This window comes from Triticum aestivum, chromosome 4A (assembly GCF_018294505.1).
Source record: "Triticum aestivum cultivar Chinese Spring chromosome 4A, IWGSC CS RefSeq v2.1, whole genome shotgun sequence".
Lineage (NCBI taxonomy): Eukaryota > Viridiplantae > Streptophyta > Magnoliopsida > Poales > Poaceae > Triticum > Triticum aestivum.
Window position 1 is genome coordinate 544083500 of NC_057803.1, and position 12412 is coordinate 544095911.

At 46.2% G+C, this 12412-nt stretch overlaps 1 protein-coding gene and 1 pseudogene across 1 annotated transcript; both read right to left on the reverse strand.

Annotated features, from left to right (window-relative positions):
- Positions 1-1670: 1670 nt before the first annotated feature.
- LOC123082261 (uncharacterized) lies at positions 1671-2915 on the reverse strand. The gene has a single exon (XM_044504631.1). It carries the CDS (start codon positions 2913-2915, stop codon positions 1671-1673), a length of 1245 nt encoding a protein of 414 aa, XP_044360566.1.
- A 5582-nt stretch (positions 2916-8497) lies between these two features.
- Positions 8498-12412, reverse strand: part of LOC123086843 (probable acylpyruvase FAHD2, mitochondrial) — a 4885-nt pseudogene continuing 970 nt past the window's right edge.

Consider the following 12412-nt stretch of genomic DNA (forward strand, 5'->3'; position numbering starts at 1 on the left):
TGTTCATAGTGTGTAAGATTTACGAAAATATAAAGGTGAACATGTAAATCATATCAAACACAACTGTAATTGAGGTTTTGAAATCATGTAAAATAAGTTAACTTTTATTTAGTTGTAAAATAAGTTAACTTAATTGTGCTACATGCCGGTGTTTGCATGGTGCAGAAATTTAATTGATACTAAATTGGAAATCATTAAACTTAGTATTGTCATTTGTATCGCTCTTTATATGATGCAAAAATGCACTTCCACCACTCCAAAAAATTCAAAGTTCTAGATTTGTCCTAAGACAAACCTTTTTTTTTACCATGTTCCATGTGTATACATAGAAAAATATATTAACACTTGCAATATCGAATATAGTATGAAGATATATTTTAGAATAAATCTAGGACGCCGATAAGTGCCACACGTGTGGGCGTTAGGGAGTCCGCCCACACATTTTGTGTGATGTATAAGAGGAACAGCCCACACACCTACGTGTGGGCAAAACAACTAGCACCCACACGCCTCTTTTTTCCCTCCCGCTCCTCTCACACGCGTGCGTGTGGGCGAAGTTGATAACGCCCACACGCCCGTATGTCAGGCCTCATACCTCCTGGTCCCGCACGCCATGCGTGACGGTCACCGCGCGCCCGCAGTTGCCATGGTCCAGACCCTCGTCCATGTTCGTTTAACTGCAGTTGCCATGTCGCTGAACTACGGTTGCCATGTCGGACAACTGCAGTTGCCATGGTTGCTCAACTACAATTGCCATGTATGGTCTGATCTAATGTAGTTGCCATGATTTCATAATTTTAGGAGTTGCCACATACTAACACTAGGCAGTTGAGAGAGTTGCCATGTGCTCACAGGCATGCTAGGGCCGTTTCCATGTAAAAAGGAAGAGTTGCCATCTGCTTACGTGCACGTTTGGGCAGTTGCCATGTACATGCACGTTAGGACAGTTGCCATGTACCATGCAAAAACATATGGCAACTCGATAAAAGAGAGTTGTCATCTGCTTACGTGCACACTAGGCAGTTGCCGTGTACCCTGCAAAACACATGGCAAACTCGGGTAAAAAAACGAGAGTTGCCATCTGCTTATAAAGCACACTAGGGGCAGTTGCCATGTGCACTGCAAAACACATGGCAACTAGCAGCTTGGGTGTGGGAGAGGAGACAGACGTGTAAGCGAGATGGCAAATGCCGACACACTAGCCCTTGTGTGTGCGTGTAAAGTGGCGCGTGGGCGAACTGCTGAACGCCCACACAGCAGCCCCTCATATGTGGTGAAACGGCCGTGTGGGCGACCGGCTGAACGCCCACACACCATGCCAGTCCTACGTGGCACTAGAAACATGCCAAGATTCGTGCGCTCACGAATGGACGCGGATCCACACGTGTGGGCGAGATGCAAACGCCCACTCGTGTGGGCGTTAACATTTCCGTAAATCTAATAAACCTGATTTGAAGTTGTAGATCTGATCCTTTTCACAAAAAAGTAGATGTTGGTATATTTATCAATAGATTTGATCAAACTTAAAGATGCTTGACTTAGGTAAAACTTAAAAATATTGAAACGGAGGGAGTAATTAACACCAAATTTGGTAAATTGGGAACCAATCAACTGTGCAAACGCTTAAAAACACAGGGGAATTTTTCACGAATTAATTTATAGGGAAGAAATTATGACATGAAGCAGATGAGAGCCAGGTCAAAGGAGCTCCACATCACCACATCGCTGTCGACGGCATCGGCGTTCGGCGACGAGATCACCGCCTCCGGCGAACAGCTCGCTACCTCAGACGACGAGCTGCTGTTGCTGCTCGAGCTTTCCTCGTGGCCTCCCTCAACGCAATCTACCACCGCTTCTTGATTTTGTTCCTGCCGCTTCCTCATGCACGCATCCCTGAGACCGGAGAGCGCCAGCCCGTGGCCGACGGCGCCGGAGTTGCCTAGGCGCAGGCGGAGGCACTCGGGCACGCCGCTGAGCGCGTAGAGCGAGGCAGAGATCTTCCGCTCGTACTTCATTCTCTTCATCACCTCGTGGATTGCCGCCGAGTTCTCGTTCTCGCCACCGCCGTACTCCGAAGCCTCTGCCTCCGCCTCCACCGCCCCGCCGATCTCCGCCGCCATCATCTCGAACGGTGCGAAAAGCCCCGCGTCGCCGACGTCCCCTGGGGGAGACGGGTGCGCGTCCATGAACCCGAAGTCCAGAGGCGCTTCTTCCTCCTCCTCGGACACATCCTCTTCCTCATCATCCGCGTCTCGAGGGCAATGGAAGTCCTCCTCGTATTTCACGACGCCATGCTCGTCGACGTTCGAGTCGTAGCTGAGGAAGTCGTCGACGTGGAAGTTGCCGGCGCCGTACTCCTCTTGGTCTTGCTGCTGCTGCCCAAGTGCTTCTTGCGCAGTGGCACTTGCACTAATGTGGTGTTCGTCGCTGATGCTGCGCGCTCTCTTGAGGCGGAGGAGGAGGAGGTTGGTGACCTTGGAGGGGAGAGCCGATGGCGGCGGCGTGTGGTGGTGGAGGTGGCCATGGTTCTCGGCCAACCCTGCCCCGCCGTGGCCGTCCGAGGCGGCCGCGGGGGCGGCTGCGCGGGGCCAGAAGTTGGTGCGGGTGTTGGCGCCGCGGAGGAGGCACGCGGCCTCGTCGTAGGCGCGGGCAGCCTCCTCGGCGGTGTCGAAGGTGCCGAGCCACACCCGGATCTTCTGGATGGTGTCCTTGATCTCCGCCACCCACCGCCCCGACGGCCGCTGCCGGACGCCCACGAAGCGCTTCCGAGCCCGCTGTGCAGCCGCCGCGGCGCCGACCGTCGCTGCCCATGGTTCCGGCCCTGTCGCCGTCGTGACGCTGGCGGTGTCGGGCTGGTGGTGGTCGTCCGCGGCGAGGTCAGCCTCTGTGGGGGACAACTTGCGCTTCATCGCCATGTATGGAAAAATTAAGGTTTGCTGGTTCCTGGTTGCCGATCTGCTGCTGTGGTTCGCTAGTATAGGTGCGAGGCTGCTACATTTGAGGTATTTATAAGGTGGAGTCTGTCAGGAGTGTGAGCTAATGAAGAAGGGAGGGCAGGAGAAATTGCTTCATGCTAATTTGGATTGTTTGGGTGCTGTACAAATGGAAGGCGGTTGAGGACAGTTTTGGCTTGACCAAGTTTTCAGTATCTGGGAGGCCGGTAGGAGTGAACGAGAACACGTATTTGCTTAGAAAAACAGATTTTACTCGTACGTGCAAGACCTCGTCTCTCTATGTCGTAGAGGGCACCTTGAAGTTGGCTCTGAGAATGTGAAGGATAATGAAGTACTCCCTCCGTCCCATAATGTAAAACGTTTTCTGATATTAATAAGAGTAGCTCGGATCCAAGTTTTATCATCGTAAATATGGTCGCAAAATAGGTGAGTAGACAACTTGCTACACGCTGGAAATTGATTAAATTTTGCTGGAAATTGATTAAATTTAGGGACGCAAAATAGGTGAGTAAAACAACCTGCTACACACTGGAAATTGATTAAAGTCGTGAAACGGTTTCCTACAGACAGACCCTCGCATCGCTCCTCGGGAGCGGCTCGGGCGGAACCCCCAGCAGCCACCCCCGCCGGCCCCTCCACCCCGTCCCTCCCCTGCCGCCGCCGGCACACGTCGCCGGGCAAAGGCCCGGCGGCGGCGGACTTCGTTCCTCGCGTGGTGTGGGGCTCTCGCGTTCCTTCGTTCTGCTCGTTCGGTGGTGCGTGCGCAACGACCTTGGCTGCTCCTGGCGTGCTCTGGCTCGCGCGGGCAGTGGGCTTCGTGGTCGTCCTGGACCCCTCTGGATGCGGGATGGGCCGGCGGCGCGGGCCTCTGTGCGGCACGGGGGGTGGACCTAGGTGGCGGTGTTCCATCGGGCTCGCCCCCCGACCAGCTGCCGCTCGGGGGTGCTGCGGCGTGCGCGGCTAGATCCGGCCGGGTCCGGCCCGGATCAGTTGGGGGCCGCCCCGTCCCTGCGCCATTGCTGCAGATCTGACGCCGCTGCTGCAGATCTGGCTTCCCCCACTGGCTTTGCGTGCGGGCAGTTTTGGGTGGTGCTTGCTGGTGGCCGGGAGCTTCCCGGTGTGGTATTGGTCGGCGAGGTGCCGGGCGACGCCGTTGGCCAACTCTTCTCCTGTCTCTTGACCGGTTGCGATTGCGCTGGTCGACGGTTCCTTGGTGTGCAGATGGCTGCCATGGATGTGGCTTGCTCTCCACGCGGGGTGCCGCCGGGGGCGGTTGGGAGGGTCTCCTTGTCCTCATGTCGGCTTGGGTGGGCGCTTGTCCGTCGAGTTACGTGAGGTTCATGGCTTCGCTGTGGCGGCCATGGATGCGGCTTCCTCCCACCTGGGAGGGCCGTGGCTTGGGGGTGGCTGTCTTTCCCTTTCTGAAGGGCTTCATCCTCATTGGTGTTCTTGTGGTTCGTGCTCGAGTGCTTCTTTCGTGTGTCTCTGCTAGGCGGTGCCCAGCGGCCTCTCCGGTGGCACATAGGTGCGGTGGCGCCGTCTCGGCCTCACATGCCCTTTCGACCATGCCCCACGACACAGGTGGTGTTGTGGCATTGTGCGGTCTCGGATGTGCGGTGCCTTTCGATTTGCATCGACGGTGCAGTGTCTTGGTTTGGTCTCCTAGGTGATGCCCTTCGACTACGCCGGTGGTGCATAGGTGCCGTGGCGTCGGCCTCGCGTGTCCTTTCGAATGTACCCCACAACACAGGTGGTGTCGCGGTGTTGTGCAGTCTCGGTGCGCGGTGTCTTTCGATTGCGTCGACGGTGCAGTGTCGTGGCATGGTCTTGGCTGGCCCATGCCGTTCGATTACACTGGGTGGTGCTTTTGTTTTGTTGTGTGGTGTTTCCCTCTTAGCTTCTCCATGTCATGTGTGTTTTGGCGTGAGGGTTTCTTTTGCTTTATTTCTTCTCCTTGTGCCCCCCTGTATCTCTGGTTCACTTGAACCCATCTTGCATCAGGTTGCAAAGCTCTATAGGCAACAATGAATACAATTCAGGTGGGGGAGTCCCCCTCCCCCCTGAAAATTCAAAAAAAAGATTAAATTTAAGGATGGGCTGCCAGTCGCCTGAAATCCCAAATTGGGTCAGTTGAATCATTCTCTGCCCTGGTCTCCGATCCAACGACAGCCAGCCATCTCCTTTCTCCAACCGTTTTCTGAAAAACAGATCACACAACTACATGTCTTCTTCTTTCTCCCGGCGTCATCTTCCTCAACCACCCCCACGGACCACCAGGTGGATCGCCACCCTAAGATAGACCTAGAGGCCTTCTCCATGAGCTCCTTCACTCTCTTCAGTGAGGTCCTTCCTTCCCTCCGGCAAGGTCCTTATTTCCGAGGTGCTCTTCCTTCAAAAATTGACTGACCAAAATTGCAAATTTAGACGACTTGCATCTAGCTATTGTGTTAAATTTATGTCCACCGTAAAATCTGTTATTTACACCCAAGTTTTACGACATGTGCATTAAATACAGACAATTCACTAAAAAAAACCACAAATAACCATTTTTTCTCAACTTTCCCAAACCCGTGGACATAAATTTTGCTAAGTTAGAAGTATTGGTATCATTAGTTGGAAAATGCGGTAGGCGTAAGTGAGACAGTGGGCCTTCACCTACCGCCCTAGGCGCATCCTAGATTGACATACAATTTTGGCTATCAGGATGTATTTGGTGTGTTACATGATTTTGATGTAGATCATATAGATGAGTAAACAACCAACTACTACCACTGGAATATGGGCCATTTGGCTTGTCTATGCAATATGACATGATTTTTTATTAATTGAGTGGACAACCTTTTATTTACACTGCCTAAAGTTTCACTTATGTCTTAGGCAAGACGTTTGGCATTGACGCCTAAGCGTGCACGTACAATGTCTATTTTATTTTACACTTTGACGAGGTTCATAATATGGCCAAATATCATCCTTTGGTGCTTACTGAATGCCATGTTATTTTTACATACTTTATCTGTATATATGTTTGGGGAGTTGAATTGGTCAAACAACACATTTTTTATCCTAGCTCCTCCATTTTTATACTGAATCCAGCGCCGAAGGTTTTTAGATATAGAGTAGAGAAAAATATATTTTTCGTCCCTTAACTCTTGGCCGAGTCTAGATTTGGTCCCTCAACTTTGAAACCGAACAACTTGCACCCCCCAACTATTGAAACCGGACAAGGTTCGTCCCTGGTCTCGGTTTTGACCGGTTTTGGTGCTGACTCGCCCGGTTTTGACCGGCACTGACTCAAATTCGCATAATATTTTCAAATCCGTCATTTTTTAAAATTCATGTAATTTTTTATATCCGTTTATTTTCCCAAATACATGTGCTTTATTTAAAACCATTTATTTTTTAGATCCGTCAATTTTTTAAAATGCGCGTACTTTTTTGAAATTCGCAAACTTTTTCCAAGTTCTTGTAGTTGTTTCAGATTTGCATATTTTTTCAAAACAGCTTACTGTTTCAAATCCCTGAACTCTTTTAAAATTTATGTACTTATTTATAATCTGCGTACTTTTCCAAGTCCATGTACTGTTTTCAAGTTAGCGTACTGTTTGATGAACCACGTACATTTATACTTTTTATAATGCACATATTGTTCACATAATTATTGCGTAATTTTATAATTCACGTTTTTTTACGAAACAGTGTACATTTTCCAAGTTAGCGTATTTTTTTCAAATCCACGTACTTTTATTCTAGCTTGCGTACTTTTTCTAAATTGATGAATTTTTTTCCTAGAAAAAAGCTGTTCGGATTTGGAAAAAGTATGTGAATTTGGAAAAAGTACTCGAACTTGAAAAAACTACGCGGATTTTAAAAAGTACATGAATCTGAGTCAACACGGTCAAAACCAGGGTGAGTCGGCACCAAAACCAGTCAAAATCGAGCCCAAAGACGAATTTTGTCCGGTTTCAATAGTTGGGGATGCAAGTTAACCGGTTTTAAAGTTGAAGGACCAAACCTAGACTACGCCAAAAGTTAAGGAATGAAAAGTATACTTTTCTCTATAGAGTACTGGTTTTTAGAAACGTCCATGTTGCAGACTAATCTACTTGAGCAGTCTGAAAATGGATTTTCAACCACGCACGGTGAAAGTGATTACAGAGAGTTCTACTCCCTTCGAACCATATACTTATCGTCCAAACGAATATATCTGGACAGTCTAAATCCATCCGTTTGAATGACAAGTAATATGGATCAGAGGGAGTAGCATATTCTGAATACAGTGATTTTTTTTTCTAAGACAAACATGAAGCCATGACGGCTCCCTGTTCCATTCCTCTAATCAAATAAGGATACATAGTTCAGTTTTGTGCCGGAAGTCATATAGCGTAGTTTTAAGAAACGACTGTACTGTAGACCAGTCTGCCTTTCAAATTTCTTTAAATTGAGGCTCGTCGGTTAATTAAGCAGAAGACAATCGCCGAGTTAATTAACAAAAAATCAGAAAAAAAACCAATACAAACGGACCATATATGAACTACTCACAAAGCATAAAACCCAATTACCGCACAGACGACCTGACAAACACTCCGTATGCGCCACCATTGCAAATCCACAACACCTCTACATCGCAAAGGAACTCCAACAAGAACACCTTAACTAAAGACAACAGACACCATCAAACCCACGGTGAAAAACCAAGCCACACGGACAATTACGAACAACCAGGAGGATCTATCCTCCATCAGTCCATCTTATTTAACAAAAATCTTATCAGGAACATGACCCGCAGCCGCCGTGTGCGCGTACGTACGCACGTACAGCCAGTCGCAGACAGAGCAAAGGAAATTCACGCCGCAATTTCGGAAGAGATCAAAGTAACCAAAGCTACGATCACAAGGCATATCCAATGCGGTCGTTCTTGGGGGCAGAGTGTAAACAACAGCAAGCAGCAAGTGGACGGTGGTAGACCTCGGAACCGATCCACACACAGACTACAGCTAGTGTCTGTCCGTCTGTAGCGGCCGCGCCTGACGAAACCGTCAAAGACAGCGACGGCGTATCCAATGCGGCCCCTTCCACACGGCCTATCTCTTTCGGCCAAAAGTTTCGTGGTTTCATCTGAGCCTGATCTCCGGTTAGGGCAGGTGAGGCCACGGGAGACGGACAAGGAGAAGAGATCAGCGATGCGCGGAGCAAACGCGTTGGTGATGTGGACGTCGGATAAACATTTAGCCAGGTGACATGGTTGATCCAGCCTCGAGGAATTGCGCTACCGTGATGGCAGTGATGCATATGGTTCGTCTTGTTGTTGACTCTGGTCGACCTGCTTACCGTCAAGCGCGACGTTTTCAAGCACCTTCATTGCACGCTAGCTATATTCACATTGCTCAGGTTTTAGTTTTGGGTAGTAGCATTTCACATCACATAGCTATACCTCCCGAGGCTTTGCCTGGTAAATGATGCGTACCACGATAGTGAATAGCAGAGAAACCAACAAATATCGTATAGATAGATATCAGGTGTCAACTGTCCAATTGGCTCGCAAGTGTTGATAACCTGACGTATATTGAATCAGCCACAAGGATGTGTATATGCAGCAACATATATAGCTGATATGTATGAACAGAGACGAAGACAATTGGCGCGCAGCAATGGCCAAATGTTGCCACATGTCTGACAGAGGGTAGACTGAAAAACGTAAATGTCCATAGCTCCAAGTGGCAACATCATCTGGTACTCAGATTATTCACCAAGATCGGTAGAAAGCTGAGGTTGAAATTACATCCTCAAATCCTTCAAGCTCCAACATTCCTCGAGAATGATTCTCCGTTGCACTTAAAATTTATTTCCTGCATCCAAAATTAGCTGAATAACTAGAATTTCGATTCAAATTCTCAATCTTCACGGGGCGCACAAGTAAATTGTCAGGTCTTCCTGAAAGAAATATGCAAGGTAGAAAAGCATGCAGGAAAGAGTAGGAAACTTTTTCTTTCTACCTCCATTACAATATATGAGTACAGTGATTGTAATAACATCTTATATTATAGGATGGAGGGGGTAATTTACAGCCGTGGTTAGCTACAACAAGAACTTCACATAAGAGGAACATAGCCTTCACTCCTAGGTATGTAAATGAAGCATCATAATCTGGTTTCATCAGGTAGACTGAAGAGCCAGTTTGACTAATAACTTACGGCCACCAACCATGGTATGACAACATCAATATAATGTTATCAATAATGAGCAGGCAACAACAGCAGGCCAGCAGAAACAACCTCAAGAGCAAGAATAATTCCAACCTGTACTATGTTGTGAAAGGTTACCCCAAATTGGTGCAGACAATCATGCAGACCAACCTCACAACTTTGTCAATAGGTTAACAAAATTTGCAAACAGAATGCTAACTTCTCCACAACTACTTTCTTGCAGAAGTTTACAAAGTTCAACACAACAGATTCTAGCAACCACAAATTAAGTCGTTGCCCACGATATGGATGTCCATGATGTGACAATGGAACAGGGTGTGTGCATATTCTGGCACAATTCACCCTGTTCCTTGCAATGCCTTTGCTGGCTGGTGAATCGCTCGCTTCCACGACGTAATGCAGTCTTCACAATTCCATCCACCAAAAAAAAAAAATCTTGCATGTACAATTTTTCTGAGGGTTGGCATGTACAATTCGATGGTCCTATACTTTACATAAAGTCTGGAGAAGGTCTCCACATACACAGAATAAGCACAATATGTGGCTGGTAGTAAAAGGTTGCTTATCTGTCACTGAACAAAACGACTATATGCCAGTGATGCTTCAGACACCCTGGACCTGTGTGTCAACCTCTCGTATGAGAGGCGTACTGTGAATCCAGTAGTTGTTCAATAGCATATACTCAAACTATTGGGCCTTGACGGTCTATTGGACCTTAGAGAGAGCCTTTATATGGAAGTATCCACGAATCTGGGAGGAATAATGGACCTTCAGTCCTTGACAGTCTATTATACAGCAACATCATAGCCTTTCTACAACATATTGCAGCAATTGGGAGCTTAATCCTACATCCATAGGCGCAAAGATACATATCACAACAAAGATTATGGAAGTACGGTTTGCTTGGGCATGCAACCACATGAGCTCTGGAATGATTTGCACCTCTGCATTTCGTAAAGAAATTGGAAACAATTAAGGACTATACCAACTTTCACTAGCTCACGGCACAAGTCGATGATCACATCGCATTATTGTTCCAGATACAGTCCAGTACAACAATACCAACTAACGAAGTTGTACATATAAACAACCCATGTGACCCTCGGCAAAATTTTACTCACACAGATGCAATAGCAATTTTTATGATTTCATGTCCTATGCCACACTGGAAATTGGAATCCTATGTTTACATGAATTATCAATCGCACAACGGAAGATGTTTCAGTCACTAGGATGCACCAAGAAATCTATGCCAAAACATAATATGGTTTACTCACTCAGTAGTACGATAACATTGCTTTAGTTGCATCAAGAATAGGTATTCAGCCTTAACATCTTATTTTCTTGCATACAGATCAAATCAAGTAGCACAAATTGGTATGGCCCAAAACAATGTGTCACATACCATAGTTTCTTGCTTACTGCATCAGTTAGGAAATGAACGTTTGCGTCTCTGAACATCGAACTCAACATCAATGAGGTCAGTTATACCAGCATTAATCTTCTGTCCTACTCGGACAGGACCAACGCCATCGGGAGGAGTACCTGTAGAGGGTCCATGAAAGAACTGACAAAGAGATCCCTTAACGCACTAAAAGTCTAAAACAGCTGTATAGCAGCAAGAAAAAGAGACATTACCAGTTAATATCACATCGCCCTCCATTAATGTCATGATGGAACTGATATAACTGATTAGAAAAGGAATCTTGAATATCATATCACTTGTAAGTCCCTTCTGCCTAAGTTCACCATCTACCTGGATATGGTTGTTCAATGCTTGTTAATGATAATGTCATTACTTTGATTGCAGGCTGCAATAAATTATCGGTACATATTTACAATTACCTTTAGCCACAGTTCTAGGTCATAGGGATTAGCGATCGCTGATTTCGGAACCTATTTAACAGTCACAAAAAGTAACAAATATCATGATAATGCACACGAATGATACATAGAACGTTCAAAGGTCAAAGCATGAAGACCATGATTCATTAACAGAGGGAGGTGTTCTCATCGACAACGAAAGTTAGGTGGGTTTTTTAGACACAAATGTCTACATATGAAGAGTAAATGTCCTGGTCTATTGGAAAGAGAAACTATGCTTACCACCGCACTAATTGGAGTAAAGGTGTCCTGTCCTGTACTTTACCCAAAGTCCAAGGAAGACCTGCAGACTACAAATTCCAATGGTTATTACTAGAAAGTTCAAGACAAGAAAAATATCTTGCATTATAGGACCGAGTGTTTTACTTATAAGGTCATGCTGATCAGTTGGTACTACCAAGTTATGCAAAAAGATAGTTCCAAAACATATGTAAAATTTATTGGATGGAGAGATTGTAACAAAAGTTGTTAACATACCAAAACGAAAGTACAGGCTTGTGTTTATTCACACAATTGTAGAAACATGGAACTTTTGAGAGTACAATGTGATGTTTGTTGGTGAATTTCTTTATGCAGGTCAAATACCCATATTCCTTGACCTGATCACTGGGAAGGAGAGAATTCTGACTTTCTGAGACTATGGTATATGGTCTTTGCTAAATTTGTTTTCATATGTTACTCTATCTATACTTAAGGTTTCAAAAACCACCAAGAATGGCAGGAAGTAGCAATAAAACAGAACAGGTGGAACAAGACTAAAGAAAAGTAGAAAACTACAGCTCTTAGTGCGAACCTTAGAAGCTGATTGCAGATCGTTTGATGACATGTCCAAAGCAAGTGCATAACCTGGGAAACCAGACATGTAAGCAGTCATATAGAATTTACAATATCATGACCGAAAAAACAAATGAATGGCTTTTGATTTACTCATACAGTTGATGCCAGCTACATTAACACGAAGCAATAACAGTAAGCCTCCAAAAGGCTCTGTTTCACAGAATACTGTAAGAAAGAGGGGAAACCCACCAAACAAAACCACGTGCAGTTAAACCCTGAAAGTTTATCGCCACAAATAGTCAAACACCCCAATGTTTTTCACTCAAGAATCCCTCTCACTTGAGAAGTCAGGCCATTTGCCACTACGAGAGAACAGCACCCAACAGGCCAACAGGTAAACAACAGAAAATGTAATCTAGCACACAAAAATGCATTTAAGATTCAATAAGAATGATGGCCAAAAACTTATCTATTCTAGAATCCATATAGTATGCATTTTCCAACAAGCTTGTCAAATATGGAGGGAATAATTCTGTCAACAAGTGACCCATATCTGCATTTTCCAACTACGAGAGAACAGCACCCAACTGCCGT